The 19,892-nt window shown below is 41.0% G+C and overlaps 1 protein-coding gene across 8 annotated transcripts in view; it reads left to right on the top strand.

The window, feature by feature from the left end:
• The window catches only part of LOC122544486 (protein SOGA3), an 87,064-nt gene that overhangs the window by 48,857 nt on the left and 18,315 nt on the right, over positions 1–19,892 (top strand). For 2 of the 8 annotated variants that reach the window (XM_043683733.1, XM_043683738.1), the window contains 4 exons: positions 2,071–3,285; positions 3,803–4,094; positions 10,035–10,507; positions 12,483–12,835. In XM_043683733.1, the coding sequence (XP_043539668.1) occupies positions 2,071–3,285; positions 3,803–3,913 (1,326 nt within the window). In that variant the 3' untranslated portion in view covers positions 3,914–4,094; positions 10,035–10,507; positions 12,483–12,835. Of the gene's footprint in view, positions 1–2,070; positions 3,286–3,802; positions 4,095–10,034; positions 10,508–12,482; positions 12,836–13,618; positions 13,741–14,138; positions 14,282–19,892 lie in introns of all 8 variants that reach the window. The other 6 variants (XM_043683766.1, XM_043683728.1, XM_043683746.1 and 3 more) reach the window with 5 other exon arrangements.

The following is a 19,892-nucleotide window of genomic DNA, read 5'->3' on the forward strand; positions in this document are numbered from 1 at the left end:
TTAAAAATCTGTCTGTTTCATACTTGAATATCCTAACAACCCAGCCTCAACAACCCTGTGCAGTAAGGAATCCCATGGATTGACTACCATCAGGGAAAAAAATCCTCCTTATTCCTGGCTTAAATGCATGACCCCTGATCCTGAGATAATGCCCTCTGGTCCCAGACTCTCCCACATGAGGAAACAACCTTTCTGCGCTACCCTGTAAAGTCCTCTAAGAATCTTGTAGATTTTAATAAGGACGCCTCTCAGCCTTCTAAATTCTAATGAGCAGGTCAAGCCTAGTTAACCTTTCCTCATTAGAGAATGCTTTCTTATCCATATCAGCCTAATGTATCTTCTTGGACTGCCTGCAGTGCCAGTATATCTTTCCTTAGATAAGGGACTCAAAAGTTTTTGCAATATGCCAGCTGTAGCATGATTAGTGACTTGAATAGGTTTAGCAAAACCTCTCTTTCTTTTGTGTTCCACTTCCTTTGAAATAAAGGCCAACTTTCCATGTGCTGTCCCTATTACCCACTGAAATTAGATGCTAGCTTCTTATGATTCAAGAATGAGGACCCTCAAATCCCTCTGTTCTGTAGGTACCTGCAGTCTCTCTCCGTACAAATAATATTCAGCTCCTCTGTTCTTCATACCAGAAATCTCATGTTTTCCCACATTATATTTCATCTACCAAATTTTTGCCTACTCATGTAACATGCCTATAACCAAGTGCAGTTTCTTTGTCAACCTCTCCTCCTATTTTAGTGTGATCTGCAAACATGGCTATAATACATTAATTTTCCTCATCCAAGTCATTCATATATATTGTAAATAATTGTGGCTGCAGAACTGATCTCAGTGGCCCTCCATTAGTTGCAAGCTGCCATCCTGATGATGTCTCACTTATCCCGACTCTGTCTTCTATTAGTTATCTCATCCTCTGTCCTTGCTAGTATATTACCTCTAACAGCCTGGGCTCTCATATTATTAAATAGCCACTGGTTCTAAGAAACTTTGAACTATTCCTCTATGAACCTTTTTGACCTGACTGCCAGAGATTAGCTGTTTGTTTCAGATGAATTTATTGCAATAAGTGGCAGTGTTGACATCTGAGAACAATCAGCTATATGTGCCTGTCTTTCAATCTGTTCAATTTAACCTCTTAAAAATTGTAAAAATCCATCTGTAGAAGTAATTTGTGTTTAACGAAATTTACTTCCAATTTTGATATTATGCAAATTGTCATCAGATTAACGTAAATATAGTAAACCCCAAAAATCTGAGTATAGCTTGCCCTTAAACAAATACATGAGCTGGAAGCATGGAGCATCCTTCCTCCTAAATCTGAATCTGGATCAGCTGATTAATGACATAATCTTTAACAAAGTAATGCTGTCAATACATTTTGATGTATTTCAAGGAATTGAGATGGATTTTAATTTGAAAAGTGCATTTCTATGATCCATTTCTAATGGACTTTACCTGTCACCCCTGAGTTTTCTCCTGGTTAAGTAACACCAATTCTCATTCTTGTTTCCAAATCCCTCCATGGGCTCACCCCACTGTTTCTCTGTAATCTCCTCCAAAGCTGTGTGATGTCTATGCTGTAATTCTCACATCTTAAGCATTTCCCATTTTAATTGTTTCAACATTAAGGGTTGCGTCTTTAACCCTAAGCCCTGGTATTCCCTCCTTAAACCATTCTTTCCATGTCCACAGCTCCAGTTCTCATTCCTCCCTTAAGATAATCCTCTAAAAGCCCATCTCTTTGAGCAAGCTTCTGGCATCTTGTGTAGCTTTGGCACCATATGTAGCTCAGAGTTAAATTTTGACTGTTCTAAAGAACTTGGCATGTTTGCTTATGTAAATAGGGCTATGCAGGTATAGATTTTTTGTTTTGAACTGCTCACAGGCTACTGTCTGAGATTATTTATTCAACTAAAATCTCTGAAGCATGAGAAGAAACCATTGTACCGATTCATTGATTCTCAGTTTTATAAAATCACATTTGTTTGTTTGTCATGCTTCATTGATATTTGTTACTTCAAATTGTAGACATAAGTTTTTTTTTAATTATGCCCCAAGGAGGACAACGATGACATAAAATGCCAGCTACAGTTTGTCAAAGAAGAAGCTATTTTAATGCGTAAGAAAATGGCAAAAATTGACAAAGAAAAAGATAGACTTGAATGCGAGCTGCAGAAGTACAGATCCTTTTATGGGGATCTGGATAGTCCTTTGCCAAAAGGTGAAGCAGGAGGGCCTCCTACAACCAGAGAAGCTGAACTCAAACTTCGTCTCCGACTGGTGGAAGAAGAAGCCAATATCCTAGGGAGAAAGATAGTTGAGCTTGAGGTTGAAAATAGAGGATTGAAGGCTGAGTTAGATGATATAAGGAGCCACTATGAAAAAGAAGGAGCAAGTGGTGAAGATTATGTTGGAGTTGGTGCTTCTGCTTTTCGGGATCAAAGTGAAGCTGTGTCCGAACTAAGACAGAACCTGCAGCTTGTTGAAGATGAAGCTGAATTGCTAAGACGAAACCTGGCTGACTTGGAAGACCAAAATAAACGACTTTCCGCTGAAGTCAGTAAATACAAGTATAAAACGGGAAGCATGCAGGATGCTTCCCGGAATAGTGATAATTCCAAAGTAACAGAAGTTCTTCAAGAAGAACTAAAGGCAGCCAGAATGCAAATCAATGAACTCAGTGGCAAAGTCATGCAACTACAGTATGAAAATCGTGTGCTGATGTCCAATATGCAGCGCTATGACCTGGCTTCCCATTTGGGTATCCGTGGCAGCCCCCGAGATAGTGATGCAGAAAGTGACCCAGGAAAAAAAGAAAGTGATGATGATTCTCGACCTCCTCATAGGAAAAGAGAGGGTCCCATTGGTGGGGAAAGTGACTCAGAAGAAGTTCGCAATATCAGGTGTTTACAGACTCCGCCTAGGTCTTTATTTTCTACAGATGGCAGATTGCTTCAAAAAAACCTGAAGGACAGACAACAGATGTCAGACATACGGCTGGAGGCAGAACGACTGAGTAGAACTATAGATCGATTGATTACAGACACAAGCACAATTATAACTGAAGCAAGAATTTATGTTGCAAATGGTGACCTATTTGGCAGAATGGAAGAAGAAGATGACAGCAGCAGGATTAGAGAACATGAACTTCTCTACAGAATAAATGCTCAGATGAAAGCATTTAGGAAGGAGCTGCAGACCTTCATAGACAGACTAGAGGTTCCAAAAACAACAGATGAAAAAAATACAGAGGAACCTTTGTCTGTCAGTCAGGTGAGCAAATCCAGTGTCCCATGTTAAATATAGTTAAATGTTGTCAACTCCATTCTATGATTTACGTTTCTGTATCATACATCTTAAACTTTAGGTGGGTACATTATTGATTATTATATTGTAAGTAACTGCACATTTAGCACAAAGGGCCAGTTCACTATATTTTGAGTAGCATTTGAGATAGCAGATGACTGACATACACAATAATATTCTGGTAGATTCCCAAGTAACACATGATGTAATATTTCATAGATTTAGTTTAATGTTATCTTTCAATTCCAAGAAACTGTGGATAAGGTCAGGGTGTGCATTGTAAGCTTTATCTGTCATGACATGTAAAGTTCAGCAAGTCATTAGTTTTGTGTACAGAAATTGTTTAATGTGTTATCTGCAGTAATATATTCATGAGACTATACTGTGATATTTATATATTTACTGAAAAATCGTTTTGCTACTGTTGATACATGTATGACTGTTATTTAATGGTAATTCTTGCTTTTTGTATTTGCCTGTCCAGATGTTTCAACCTATTATTTTGCTTATACTCATCCTTGTATTATTTTCATCATTGTCCTACGCTACCATATTCAAATTGGTTTTTCTTTTCACGCTTTTCTTTGTTCTGTAGAATCTCCATCTACTTGAGTATACCATCTTTTTAGTTTGTTTATTTGTTTTAATATTTCATCAAGACTTCTACAAACACAAAATAACAGTGTTCAAGACATTTTGGAATTACTATATGCAAAGCTTTGTAAAATATTGGAGACTACCAATTTTCAAGATGACCTTTTATATGAAGCCATTGGGTGAGTGATCTTCTGAATTATTTCTCTTTTTGTTAGTGTTGGATGATATGAGCTGTTATAATAGTTGCTGTACTTGACTTGTATGTATGTTCCTTATAAATGTAACAAATTCTTATCACAAAGGTAGAGATAGAAAATGAAAATAAGTGCTATTTTATTTGACTGTGACATCACAGTAATGGTCTCAGTTCAAATTTGAAGTATATATTGTTCAATTCTGAAATAATTCAGACAAAAAGGAACCATGTCACAAATACATTTGGTGGCCATTTCTCTTGAGGTCCACAACATTTCTTTCGCCAGCATGAAAAACACTCAAGACTACAAGGATGCTGTATTTTGATGTAAGCTTCTGTGCAGTGAAGAGTTAATTTTTAATCCATTGTCTTTTTAAGACCAAAACCAAGAAATTACTATGCAAAATACTAGTTGGTGACTGTTCAACAGATTTGTGTAACATCGTTCTGTCCAACATTTTAAGATATTTTCTAATCAACTTGTTCAAGAAAGTTATAACACACCTCTGGAGCAGGTGTCTCTTCTGATCCAGAGACAGTGGTACTACCACTGTGTCACTACAGCCCTTGTCCAGCATTCTAACAGAATATTTAACAACTTAAAAACATTATGTCCACATTGCTAAATAAGTGATTGGAGGTATGTCATGTGATCTAATTAAGGACCCATTCATTAACATCACCAGTAAATTCCAGACTCAAAATGGACAGTGATAGATTAAGAAACATTTCAAAATAAATAAAAATCAAGAAATAAATGGATTACAGGTATTTTACTAATAATGGATTAGCAATACATCTATGATTAACTATTTTCATCTAATTATGTAATGATACGGCAGGAATGGTAGCATTATGCTGACGTTAATGCATTAGTAATCCAGAGGCTTGATCCACTGTAATAGAGACGTGGAGATACGGAGACGTCAGCAGCTGGATAATTCAAATTCAGTCAATTAAATAAATTTCTGTAATGGTTGCCATGAAACAATCAGATTGTCCCAATACGTTTTAGAATCATAGAATCCCTACAGTATGGAAACAAGACATTCAGCCCAACAAGTCCACTCTGACCCTCTAAAGAGTATCCCACCCAGACCCATTCCCCTACCCTATTACTCTACATTTTCCAGTACTAATGCACCTAACCTACACATCCCCAAACGCTACAGGCAATTTATCTTGGACAATTCATCTAAACTGCACATCTTTGGACTGTGGGAGGAAACCTGCACACACACTGGGAGAATGTGCAAACTCCACACAGACAGTTGCCAGAGTCTGGAATCGAACCCGGGTCCCTAAGCATTGTGGGGCAGCAGTGCTAACCACTGAGCCATTGTGCTGCCCTGCAGTCACTGTGCTGCCCTTTCCTTCCCTGTTTTGGGGAAGGAAATTTATTATCCATACCTGAACTGGTCTCTATGTGGGCAAAACTAGAGTGTACTGCTTTAAAAATTAAAGGTCAACCTTTCATGACAGAGATGAGATTTTTTTTGTCTCAGAGGATTGTGTGACAATTTTAAAATTCATTTCTGTGATATGTGGCTAGCTGGGCCAGTATTTACTGCCTATCCTTAGTTGCCATTTAGAAGGCAATACCTGTAGTGAGCTGTCCTTTTGAACTGTTGCAGTCCTGGTGTTGTAGGTGGACAACAATGCCTTCAGGAAGGGGATTCCAGGATTTTGACCAAGTGACAGTGAAGAAACAGTGATTATATTTCCAAATCACGATTACGAGTGCCTTGGAAAATGCCCTTTCCTTGCTAAATTTAAGTGGCCATGAGTTTGGAATATGCTGTTTAAGGAGCTTTGACGTTTTGCACTGCACATTGTAGATGGTACACACTGCTGCTGTTGAGCATCAGTGATGGAGGAAGTGAATGTTTGTGGTAACAATCAAGTGGGCCACTTTGTCAGAGATGGTGTTGAGCTTCTTGAATGATGATGAAGCTGCACCCATTCAGGTATGTTGACTGCATTCCATCATACTATTGACTTGTGCCTTGTAGATGATGGACAGGCTTTGGGGAATCTAGACATAAATTACTCATTGCACAATTCCTTGCCTCTAACCTACTCTTATGACCACTTTTTATATGGCTAGTCCAATCCAGGTTCTGGTTAATAGTAACCCCAGGATTCAGGATTCAAAAGCCATTAAATTTCACAGCTTCAGTGACAGATGAAAAGTGTGAGGTGATGCATTGTGGAAAAAGTAACAAGGCAAGGAAATAGTCAATGAATGGCAGGACGTGAGGAAACTGAGGAAAGGGGGAATTGTGGGGTTCTTGTCCACAGCTGGAGTAGACGTAAGGTTACCCAGTCCCATAGGGCTGCTGTCTCAGAGAGAGAAAACTGGTGGCAGTTTAACTTGAAAGACACCACACATCAGGTGAATGGTGAAGCTAAGAAGTCAAGTGCATTATGGTAACCTCAGCCGGTATGGGAATTGAACCCAGGCTGTTGGCATCACTCTGCATCTCAAACAAGCCATGCAGTCACCTGATCTAACCAACCCTAGCCAGAGTGCTATATACACTTCTGGTTATCCCACTATTGGAATGTAGTTTTGGAGGGGATACTGAGGAGATTCAGTAGAGTGTTCCCTGCTCTGAAGACATTTAGCTATGAAGAGACCAAAAAACTGCAGATGCTGGAATCCAAGGTAGACAAGCAGGAGGCTAAAAGAACACAGCGAACCAGCCAGCATCAGGAGGTGGAGAAGTCAATGTTTCGGGTGTAATCCTTCTTCAGGACTGGGGGTGGGTGAAATGGGAGCTGCAGATAAGAAAGCAGTGGGGTTGAGGTAGGGATAGGTAAACACTGGTAGAGGGTATGACCTGGTTGGTCGATGGGAGGTTAGAATCTGGTTGGTAGCTGGAAGGGAGGGTTGATGAGAGAAGTGGAAGGAAGGAGGAGGGACCATAAAGGGAGTCGGAAGACGGCAAGGGAGGTTATTTGAAATTGGAGAACTCAGTGTTGAGGCCTGTAGGCTGTAGATGAGATGTTGTTCTTCCAATTTGTGGTCTGATCGGTAGTGGCAATGGAGAAGGCCAAAGATGATCATGTCAGAAAGGGATTGGGATGGAAAATTTAAAACGGGCAGTGACTAGGGAGGTCAGGTCGGCACTTGCGGGCCCAGCTGAGATACTTGGCGAATCGTTCCCTAAGTTTATGTTTGGTCTCCCCGATGTAGAGAAGACCAAACGTAAACTTGGGGCATGTTTCACCACGCATCTCAGCCAGGCCTGACCTCCCCAGTCACTGCCCATTTTACTTCTCCTTCCCAATACCCTTCTGACATGACCATCCTTGGCCTCCTCCACTGCCACAACGAATCAGAACACAAATTGGAGGAACAACCGCTCATCTTCTGCCTGGGCAGTCTACAGCCTGCAGGACTCAACATTGAGTTCCCCAATTTAAAACAACCTCCCTTGTCATCCTCAGACTCCCTTTCCAGCACCTCCGCCTCCCCTCCATTCCCCTAATCGACCCTTCCTTCCAACTGCCAAATGGATTCTATCCTCCCATTGACCAACCAGCTCATATCATCTACTTGTGTCCACCTATCCCTACCTCACCACTCCTTCCCCACCCTTTATCTGCAGCTCCATCTATGCCCACCCCCAGTCCCTGAAGAAGGGTTACACCCGAAATGTTGACTTCTCTACCTTCTGATGCTGCCTAGTTTGCTGTGTTCTTCCAGCCTCCTGCTTGTCCAGCTATGAAGAGGGGTTGGATAAGCTTGGGTTGCTTCCTTTGGAGTAGAGAAGGTTGAGATGGGACCTGATTGAGGTGTATATGATTATGAGCGAATAGACAAGGTGAATAGTTACTCCCGTTAGTTGAAAAGTCAGTTACAAGGGGCATAAACGTAAGGTGGAAAGCAGGAGGTTGAGAGAGGATTTGAGGAAAAGTGTTTTTTGATCCAGTGTGTGATGGGAATCTGGAATGCACTGCTGCAAAGGTAATTGAGGTGGGAAACCTCATTACCTTTTAAAAAGTACTTTTTAAATCTCATAACATTCAAACCTTTGGGCCAAGTGCTGAAAAATGGGATTGATTTAGATTTACGTAGTTTTACTGGTGCAGACTCAATAGGCTGAATTTAGACAAGTTGAGTGGGCAAATGCATGGCAGATGCTGTATAATGAAGATAAATGTGAAGTCAATCACTTCAGTCAGAAAAACAGAATGGCAGGGTATTTTCCAAATGATAATAGTTTGGAAAATGTTAACCAGTCACTGAAAGCAAGCATGCAGTTGCGTCAGGTTAGAAAGGCATCTGGTATGTTGGCCTTCATTGTAGGATCATGTAAGTCTTACTGAAACTGTATAGACTCTTGTTGATCACAGTTGGAGTATTATGTGCAGTTTTGGTCTCCTTACTCAGGAAGTTATATACTTGCCATAGAAAAATTGCAGACAAGGCTTCACCAGCTTAAAATTAATAAATGACGGGTGAGGGGCCAGTACTTTGGTTTAACTACTTTGGTATAAAACACAGGTTTGCTCACCAAAGAGAAGAGTTGAAGTATTTAATCCTTTCCGGGGAGATTACCATTTGAAACTGAAGCAGAGAGAAGCTATGGAAGAGAGCATAACAGTGAGATTAGTTTCAGATTCCTCATATAAGGACCAGCACATACTCAATAGGCTGAAGACTGTCTCTTGCACTGTAAACTTGCTGTTGCTACTTTTTTGTCAGATTGTAAACATAGCCCAAAGGTTTTCTATGCTCATAACTTCTCTCTCTCTCTCTCTCTCTCTCTCTCTCTCTCTCTCTCTCTCTCTCTCTGTCTCTCACACATGCTCTGGAACTGTTACAAATGTCATGTTTGGATATTAATAATTAAACCAGCTAACTTGCCAGTGATGGAGTTATTCTGGTATAGTGAGTAGTATCCTTACTTCTGAGCCAGATGGGCTAGGTTTTAGTCTCACTTAGAAATTTATGGGCATTGTTGCGTTCATGATGTGACCAAGCAGATTGATTATCCACCATAAATCCTTCCAGTAGCCTATGGCAGGTAGTAAGAAAAGGAGAGTCTCCTGTAGGAGATACGGTGCAATTACCAGTGCTCTGGATATCAATTCCAAATACCAGAACACTGGTCTCATACTACAATGCTATTTTTTTCCCCCTGCTGGGTAGTAAACCATACTGGACATAGATGGGCGGCACGGTGGCACAGTGGTTAGCACTGTTGCCTCACAGCGCCTGAGACCCGGGTTCAATTCCTGGGTCTCAGGCGTTGGAGTTTGTGGAGTTTGCACGTTCTCCTTGTGTCTGCGTGGGTTTCCTCCGGGTGCTCCGGTTTCCTCCCACAGTCCAAAGATGTGCAGGTCAGGTAAATTGGCCATGCTAAATTGCCCGTAGTGTTAGGTAAGGGGTAAATGTAGGGGCATGGGTGGGTTGCGCTTCGGCGGGTCGGTGTGGACTTGTTGGGCTGAAGGGCCTGTTTCCACGCTGTAATGTAATGTAATCTAATCTAATCTAAAAATCTAGATTGGTGGCCCTCATGCTATGGCTCAGGTGACAGCTGGAAACTATTTCCAGGAAAATCTGGCCATGGAAACAGACATTAGCACGTTATTTTGTTTGCAATATGTACCACTCAGACATAGAAAAGTTTTGAAGTTCTATTTAACAATCGGGAAGTGAATATACTGAGTAATGGTTTGAGCAAGTATCACCTTGCTCAAGCTAACTTCTGTTCCTCTATGAAAACTTGAGAGATTGTTATGGTTTCCCAGTAAAGTTGCATTTATTTGGACCAGCTGAATCAGATAAGTGCCTACTTTGGGATTGGCAAAGTTCAGTCTTTGACTAGACAAAAAATACATTATACCCCTCCTGTGTTATTCAGCAGATTTTGCTAACCATAAACCTTTTTTCTTTGTTGTGTGTCCATAGGAAATTGAGGAATAACCTTCAACTAGTGTTCTGTTTGCAGATTAGTCAGAAGTTCCAACTGAGCCAGCTACCACTACCGACTGGATGGAAATTTCTGTCAATCAACTCCTCCTGCATCTATACAGAATTTAGTCCTTCCCAATACTTCAGTTGTAATTGTTGATCAGAAGTGTTTGAACCTATTTTCCCATTTTATTAATCATAACAATTCAGCAGTTGGCTTTTAGGGGAACTCGTAAGCATACAAACTCATATCGCTGTTCCAATATGGCCATCTTTTGTATGTAATACTGTTGAAAGCTAGAATTAATGTGGAAGTAACGTATTTATTCAAGTTACTTCAACAGTCCTTCTGTGTCAAAATGATTGGACATTTATAATGCAACTAGCAACTACCTTGATACTTCTGAAGAGTGGATGTGTGTCCTGGCAAGAGGTGAAGAGGAGCTTGAAAATACCCCCTCTATTTCCAGGTGATTTCTTGACTTAAATTTATTTTGCAACAGGTTCAGTCAATGTCAATTTTATTTGCAGAAATCTATTTGCAGAAGTAATCTTGTCATATTTCTGGCCAATTTAATGAGAATGGTAAAATGTTATCAGTACCAATTATTTTCAGAAATCAAAATCTTACAGAATTTTGAATCATTACTACTATATAAAATAAACAAAAATACCTGAGGTCCATTAAGTAATACTCAATTGTGGTTAAGTGTTCTTGAAGGCAGCTCAAGACTGAACTATACTGAGAAAGTATAAGTACGTCATTCATTTCCTCATTCTTTAAGTCTGGCCAGATATTTGAGTTTTAACAACAGATTTTTCACTACATAGGTATCACACTTCACAACCCAGGAAGAAACCTGACTTTTCTTGATAGCTACATACATATCATGTGCCAACTTTTACTCTGCACAGCATAATCTGTGTTGCCTTCTACCATCATCTGAATTAGAAATGTTCAAATGGAAATTAAAAATGGCTGGTACCACAGTGTTTTTTGGGTCTGAACATGAGATCAAACTCTACTTGTGACCAATGTTTCTTCCTTTAAGAGGAAGTTGCTTTATCAGGTACTTACACAATGCAAGTTAAAGTTCTCTGAAATTATAAATCCTCCATCAGAAACATACTTGATGAGCAAATGTGTGGGATACAAATCCTGGCCACAAATAATCTTAACTATATCATTGGTAACTACAGATTTGAGATAGTCATATTTATGAAGCAGAATTACAGTTGATCTTAAAAGTGTCACCTACAAAATTCACAAAGACAATCCAAAATCCCATAGGCTGCACCAAGGGACGGAATTGATTTCCTCACACTGTGATTTAAGTATTCAGTGACATGCTCTTAAATGCAATGTTTTCATTCTTGTTGATATGGGGACCATGAAATAGAATCCCTACAATGTGGAAGCAAGCCACTTGGCCCATCAGGTCCACAGTGACCCTCTGACCCCCCCCCCCCCCCCCCCCATTCCTGTAACTCTCTGTTTTCCATAGCTAATCCACCTAATCTGCCCATCCCTGGACACTATGGGCAATTTGGCATGGGCAATTTAGCGCCTCCAATCCAGCTATCGTGCATATCTTTGGACCGTGGGAGAAAAACTGAGCACCCAGTGTTAACCCACGCATACACAGAGAATGTACAAACTCCACACAGACAGTCGTTTGAGCATGGAATCAAACACAGGCCCCTGGCACTGTGAGGCAGCAGTGCTAACCTCTGAGTCACTGTGCCACCCTTGGAGAGCACGTGCAATCAATGACTGACTGTATTTGCATGACATAGCTTGTGTTGTATTCATCAGAATGAGGCCCCTATGTCAAAGTAGCAGCATTCCATGATCTTAACAGACTCGTTCCATGGAATCTGTGTCACACTGTATGAATGAGTATACTAAACGTTTGTGTGAGATAAGAATCCTGACTTCGCACAATACCAAGGATCTGTTCTGCCTCTGATAGACCGACACAATTTCACTGGAAGTATGACTGATGGATCCAGCCACAGCAGGGATGACTTTTATTCTGGCTGCAGTACCAAAAAAGCACAGAGAAACTGAAAAACAGGATCAAGTCCAGGACCAGCTGCTACTGAATAGCTTGTGCTGTATACATCAGAATAAGGCCTACTTTGTTGTGGACGTCCTTGTCAGACTCTTCCAGAGAGACAGCGAGCTTTTATTTGTCATTTCTACCATATACAACTGATACAGTAAAGATGAGACAGTATTCATCCAGGACTGAGGATGCTACACGGACAGCACAAACTACACAATCGTACACGACATAAGGTGCATAAGAAGTGCAAAACATGCAAGTTACAGTGTAATAGAAGGTTGCTTGCTATATCAAGGACCATGCCAAACTATCATATGTGTGAGATGCAAATAATAACCATTCACAATACAGAACACTGTTTATGATATTCCCCCAGGTATGCTCATTAGAACTGTGACCTGTGGATCTGGCCACAGCAGGGGTCATCACCACTGTGCTCTCAGTGCAGCAAAGGCACAGAGAGATTGAGGAACGGATGCATCAGTGAGTCCAGGACCAGCAACAACCTCTTGATGCTGTCAAGCAGCCTCCATGTGAAGAGGTGAAGGTTTTCTCAGGATGCAGAGTACCGGATGTCCAAAATATTGTCTCCAGTGTAATCCCTCCAGATGAGTGAGAAACAATGCGGCCGCAGATTGAGGATGTTCTAGGATACCATCACAGAACTTTACTCTGCACTGGAGGAGTGAATGGTCATTTTATATGTCAGCAGTCAAGACAACAGCTGAGGTAAGTTATTGTACAACTAACTGCTTCCAAGGATCCACTGTGGCCCTATGTGAGATCTCTCAATCTTCAATCCACAAATCTATCATGGCTGGTAATGATGCAATTTATATCACGTCATAATCGCTTTATCTTGTTTCCTTGATGATGTCAGTGCTGCAGCCTGGGAGGTGGGCTTTGGCAACATAGTTGGCTTCCACTTGGTGCACAGTGCTACTAGCTACACACTCATTGCATTGAGAGTACCATTTCAGTATAGGTAGAGGAATGTCTTTTTTAAATTATGTAACAGCTGTTTTGGGACACTAAAAGAAACTTTGGCCAACTGAATGGGGGGAGTCTGTTGTGAAAACTGGCCAACTGAGCAATGTGTTAGGAATTCGATCAGACCAGACAGACATGCGGACTGGTTGATTTATATTGAATAGGTCTTAATGAGACAGTAGAACTAAGATATAAAGTGAGTAAGCTTACAGCATTCACTATCAAATTAAATCAAGCCAGATATGCAAGCCATTCGCCTTAAATGATTAATGAATGGGTTGTTGATGAGACAATGTTGCAAGGTTTTGGGTGGAACACTAAATCTGAGTTTCGATTTAACTGTTTTTGACACATTACAGCCCCCTAAGGTCAACTCAATCAATAGGGGAAATTACAGTATCCAATACTGTCTTTGCAGTACCTTTCCTGATACAGAAATCCAATTTACATTGAGTAATTAAATCATGCTAATTAAATTGCAATATCAAACTGCCGCTAAGCCACTACTCGGAAATGATCTAGATAACTAGCTAAAGGAAATCAGAGGTGTCACTCTCCACTCCAGAGAACATCAGGACCAAGAAGTAAGAAGTTTGGCAACAAGAAGAAAGGCCTCAACTCCAGTTTGACAAGCTGCAATCGAGGTATAATGCTTCTAACATCTTGCACTCTCAAAGCCAATTTTAAACTAGTGTGTGGGCATAGACATTTAAGAACTGTAAGGTTACTTGGGATATTAGAGGGAAAGATGTAAAATTGTACATTTAAAACTATGTTGTGTTTCAGCAATAATAAACTATGACTCATAGTAAACCATGCCTCATTATTAGAGTAAAATTAAGTAAGTAGATCAGACCGTATGAAAACTAAGCTTACATCATATTGTGGCTAAGATCACCAACAGTAAAGATATCTATTCCAATTATGTACAAGTCATCTGTAATCATAGGTTTCACATCATAAAAGTCTGCATCAGGTATTCAGGAAGTTGCCATGATGTCTATATCTTTAAACTGTCTCAGGTTCCTTCCTCATTTTAAAGGCTGGATGCCTTGCTGGGAGACAAAAGTCTACTGTCTACATCCATGGCTGATAATGTAACTCCCGACTGAGGACGTGTGTCAATACAATGCTGACCATTCATCCACCAAGGCTGTGGTGAAGCAAATGAGAGGCCACTTGAAAGTGAGGCTCCAATGCTTGGATCAATCTAGTGGGGTAACGCAGTAGTGGACAGTGTGTCACATAATCCTTCCATGCTGTGTTCTGCACAATTGGAGCAAGCAAAGAGAGTTGTGCTGAATTTTAAAGAGCTAGGAGAGTGGCAGCAACATTCTGAGGGGGAGAATGAGGACAATGATCAAGAGGAGCTTCACTGTAATAGCAATATACACCATTGGGTGCAACAAGCCACCAAGACTTAACTGATACCCACTTCCAACATATGAATTGGATTAAATCATTGTGTAAATTTGTTGCAGCTCAAAAAACGAGCAGCCTTCTGTTAATTCCCAGAAGCATATACTGCTTTTGATTTCTCCTCTTCACTCTCCCTGTTGTCAGTAACAGTTAATGTTATCAACTATTTGGAGGTTTTCCAGCATTGAGTCATACCGCACGGAAACAGACCCTTCAGTCCAGCTCATCTGTGCGGACTAAGTTTCCCAAAGTAAACAAGTCCCACTTGGCTGCTTTTGTCCACATCCCTCTAAACCTTTCCTATTCATGTATCTGTCCAAATGTCTTTGTAACTGTACTTGCATCTATCACTTCTTCTGGCAGTTTGTTCCACATATGAACCACCCTCTGTGTGAAAACATTGCTCCTCAGGTCCCTATTAAATCTTCTCCTCTCAACTTAAAAATATTCCTGCTAGTTTTGGACTCAAAGTTTGTGAGAAGATTTGTAGCTCGGGTGCTCGTTGTTGTGGTTCTGTTCGCCAAGCTGGGAATTTGCGTTACAGATGTTTCGTCCTCTGTCTAGGTGATATCCTCAGTGCTTGGGAGCCGCCTGTGAAGCGCTTCTGTGTTGTTTCCTCCAGCATTTATAGTGGTTTGTCTCTGTCGCTTCCGGTTGTCAGTTCCAGCTGTCTGCTGCAGTGGTCGGTATATTGGGTCCAGGTCGTTGATATAGAATCTGTGGTTGAGTGCCATGACTCTAGGAATTCCCTGGCTGTTTTGTGTTTGGCTTGTCCTATAATAGTAGTGTTGTCCCAATCGAACTCATGTTGCTTGTCATCTGTCCCAGCCTATCCAGCCTATGTTTCTAACTCAAACTCTCCATTCCTGGCAACATCCTGGTAAATCCTTTCTGAACCCTTTCCAAATTAATGATAACCTTCATATATCAGGTCAACATCTATATAATGATGAAGAAAATTATCTTTAACGTATTTGACAAATTCCTCCCCATCCAAGCCCCTAACACTATAGCAATCCCATTCTGTGTTTGGAAAGTTAAAATCCCCTTCTTTACAACCCTATTATTATTACACATATCTGAGACCTCTGCATATTTGCTCCTCAGTTTTCCACTGACTATTGAGAGGCCTATAGTGTAATCCCATTAAGGTGAGTAACCCTTATTTCTGAGTTCCACCCATATAGCTTCATTGGACAATCCCTGAAGAATCTCCTCTCTAACTACACAGCAGTAATGTTTTCTCTAATTAAAAACATCACTCTCTCCTCCTCACTTTGTATCCTTCTTCAAGCATTTGAATCCCAGAACATACAGTCGTTAACTATAGTACAGCCTCATACAGAGTAAGGCACCAGAGTGTTAGTACCTCTGATATTCACCCTTTTTTCTTTTGCCAGTGATAAGCAGTGCCGTTCTTGAGAGAGGGCAATGTTGCATGATCAAGAAGTGAAGGCGAGGGCAGGGATTAAATCAAACTAATATTGGGGGGGGTGGGAGTTTACCCTTTTTATATACCAACCAGATCTCCCTGATTGGACCAGACTAACAGTCGCAATCAGAGAAATCATATTCTATGAGGCTGACATCATTGCAATCAGTATGCTATCAGGGTTGGAAGAGGTGGTGACACGATTGGTGAAATGATTTAGGGTCAGATTGCTTGGGTGAAGAAGTCCTGTGGCTCAGTGAGTAGACACGCACAGACATATGCTTTCACATTGTTTCCCTCTGGGCCTCTGAGAAATAATGTGTGCAAGTAGTTTTTTTTTTAAAATCATACAATAGTTTGATAAGGCGAATCGTGTCAGAGTGTAATTGGTGGTGGAATAGTTTGCTGAAGGTGGTGGTGAGGTTTGGATAGGGTGACAGTATTTGGAAGCAGGTGTTTAGAATGGAGTATCCTTGCAGTGCAGGACATGTCTGTACAAGAATGAACAGACACTGGTAACCTACACCCACCATCACCTCATCCTCTACTTAGACAGTCTCCTGTAGTAGGCAATCTCAGGATGATGTTAGTAAAATCCCTGGGAACTTCTTCTCCCTTCTAAGACAAGCAGACAATCTCCAGGAGACCACAGTCACTGATCTCACTTGTCCCCACATCCTACTTACCTGCTCCTGCTTGAGATGTCTCTCCTCGGGCCATTTTAAATGGGTAGTTAATCCACACTCACTGTACAGACTAGCATCTTATGCAAAAGATCACAACTGAGTTCTTCTAGGCTATTGTAAATTAATCTTTACAACTCATTCTGCTGTATTCTAGTTCTAACAGCCGTAGCTAATTGTAGAAGCTAATCCCTCATCATCTCAATTAAATCCCAGAGTAGTAAGTTTGCTCACTGAGCTGGAAGGTTCGCTTTCAGATGTTTCATCACCATGCTAGGTAACATCATCAGTGAGCCTCCACTGAAGCACTGGTGTTTTGTCCCACTTTTTCTATTTATGTGTCTTGGTTTCTTAGGATGGGTGATATCATTTCCGGTTCTTTTTCTTAGAGGATGGTAGGTGGGGTCCAAATTGATGTGTTTATTGATGGAGTTTCAGTTAGAATGCCGTGCTTCAAGGAATTCCCGTGCATGTCTTTGTTTAGCCTGTTCTAGAATGGATGTGTTGTCCCAGTTGAAGTGATATACAGGCAAAGAAGGACATAAGGATACTAGGGAGAGTGGGTCATGACTTTTTGTAGCAAGTTGATGTTCATGTATCCTGGTGGCTAGTTTTCTTCCTGTTTGTCCAATGCAGTGTTTGTTACAGTCCTTGCATGGCATTTTGTAAATTACATTTGTTTTGCTGGTTGTATGTATAGGACCTTTTAGGTTCATTAGCTGCTGTTTAAGTTTGTTGGTAGGTTTGTGGGCTACCATGATGCCAAGAGGCCTGAGAAGTCTGGAAGTCGAGAGAATGGTGCTGGAAAAGCACAGCATGTCAGGCAGCATCCGAGGAGCAGGAGAATCAATGTTTTGGGTATTAGCCCTTCATCAGTAATCTGGAAGTCATTTCAGAGATACCTTTGATGTCGGGTAACGTGGCTAGAGTTTCTGGGCGTGTTGTGTCTGCTTGTTTGGGTTTGTTGTTGAGAAATTATCAGACTGCGTTTATTGGGTATCTGTTCTCTTTGAATACACTGTGCAGACATTTTTCTTTGTAGTTTCTGGGTGCTGCAGTGTGTTATGGCTCGTTGAAATAATGTCCTGATGCAGCTCCATTTGTGGATGTTGGGATGATTGCTTCTGTAGTTGAGTATTTGGTCCATGTGTGTTGTTTTCCTGTAGATGCTGATTTAAGGTTCCCTATTCATTTTGCTCTACTGTGACATTGAGGAATGGGAGTCTGTTGTCATTCTCCTCTTTTGTGAATTTTATGCCAGTAAGGATATTGTTGATGGTGTTGTAGGTTTCCTCTAATTTGTTCTGTTTTCTGATGACAAAGGTGTGCCATGTAGCAGACCCAAAGTTTGGGTTGAATAGGTGGGAGGGCTGTTGCTCAGGTCTTGACATTATTGCTTCTGCTAGGAACCCTGATATTGGTGATATCAGTCAATGAGGAACTTCAAACGAGTGCATACAGGAAAACAGCACACACACAAAATACTTAACTACAGAAGCAATCATCCCAATAACCACAAACAGAGCTGCATCATAACATTATTTTGGTGAGGCACAACACACTGCTGCATCCAGGAACTATGAAGAGTAGAAGAAAAATACCCATAAAGCATATTCAAAAAGAACGGATACCCGATAAATACAGTCCACCGATTTCTCAACAACAAGCCTAAATAAGCAGACACGCCCAGAAACTCTAGCCATATTGCCTTACATCAAAGACATCTCTGAAATGACTTCCAAACTACTCAGAACTCTTAGCATCATGGTAGCCCACACACCTAACAACACACTTAAACAGCATCTAAAGCACCTAAAAGTCTCTATACATACAATCAGCAAAACAAATGTCATTTACAAAATGACTGTACAAGCACTACATCGGACAAACAGGCAGAAAACTAGTCACCTGGATATATAAACATCAAATTGCCACAAAAAGACATGACCCACTCTCACTAGTATTCTTACATATAGACGAAGAAGGACACCACTTTGACTGTGACAATACATCCATCCTAGGACAGGCTAAACAGAGACACGCACGGGGATTTCTAGAAGCATGGCATTCTACCCGAACTCCATCAAAAGACTCATTGATTTGGACCCCATCTACCATCCTCTGAGAAAAAGAACTGGAAATGATATCACCCACCTTAAGAGACCAAGCACATAAATAGAAAGTGGGACAAAACACCAGCACTTGACGACCGGAAGCTTACTGATGATGTTACCTACCATGGTGACAAAACGTCTGAAAATAAACCTTGCAGCTCAGTCTTATATCCAGAACCTCAACGTGAACTACAAATCTTCTCAAAAATAGCCACATGCATGTTCAATATGGGAGTATCGCAATGACAAGATGTGATGCAATGTGGGGTTAAGGGAGAAGTAGCATTTCCTTAGATGGGGTTCTAAGATGAGGTGACTCTAAGGACTGGTAGTCTGTGCAGATTAATTGTTATTGGTTTTGGTAGCTGCAATTACAATCAGATAGGAATGATAAAGTCTGGCGGTGGCGCAGTGGTCAGCACTGCTGCCTCACAGTGCAAGGGACTAGAGTTCGATTTCAGCCTCAGGTGACTGTGTGGAGTTTGTACATTCTCCCCATGTATGCATAGGTTTACTCCGGGTGTTCCGGTTTCCTCCCACAGTCCAAACATATGCAGGTTAGGTGGATTGGCGATACTAAATTGCCCGTAGTGTCCAGGGATGTGCAGGCTAGGTGGAGTAGTCATGAGAAATGCAGGATCAAAGAGAGAGGGTATGGGGATTGGACTGGGTGGGAGTGTCGATGTGGACTCAATGGGCCGAATAGCCTGCTTCCACATTGTAGGGATTCTATGATTAAATGAATATGAGCTTCCGTTTCCTTCTCACTATGAGCTTTGTGAGTGGTTATGTGTGTTTGGCAACATTTGACCTGGTGTACAACTAGGATTTAAATATACCGACTGTTACAGGAATTCCAGTAGGTCACAGCAGTAATAAGTATTTCTGCTGTTGGTATACACGTGATAGTACAAGTGCAACACTATAAATGCATGGTGCAAACATAATGATGATAACAGCAGAGGATTGAGAGGGGTAACTCACTAGTTTTAAATGGGTGCCTTGTTATTTTTAACCAATGCTCCATGTTCTCCCACAAATGGAACCTCTCCACATTCATCAGAGGATCATGAGTTTTTGGCATTGTTTTTGTGAAAGAGTGGTGGAAGCAGAGTCCTTGAATATTTTTATAGCAAAGTTTTTCTAAC

The sequence above is a fragment of the Chiloscyllium plagiosum genome, chromosome 3 (genome assembly GCF_004010195.1).
Source record: "Chiloscyllium plagiosum isolate BGI_BamShark_2017 chromosome 3, ASM401019v2, whole genome shotgun sequence".
Taxonomy (NCBI): Eukaryota; Metazoa; Chordata; class Chondrichthyes; order Orectolobiformes; family Hemiscylliidae; genus Chiloscyllium; species Chiloscyllium plagiosum.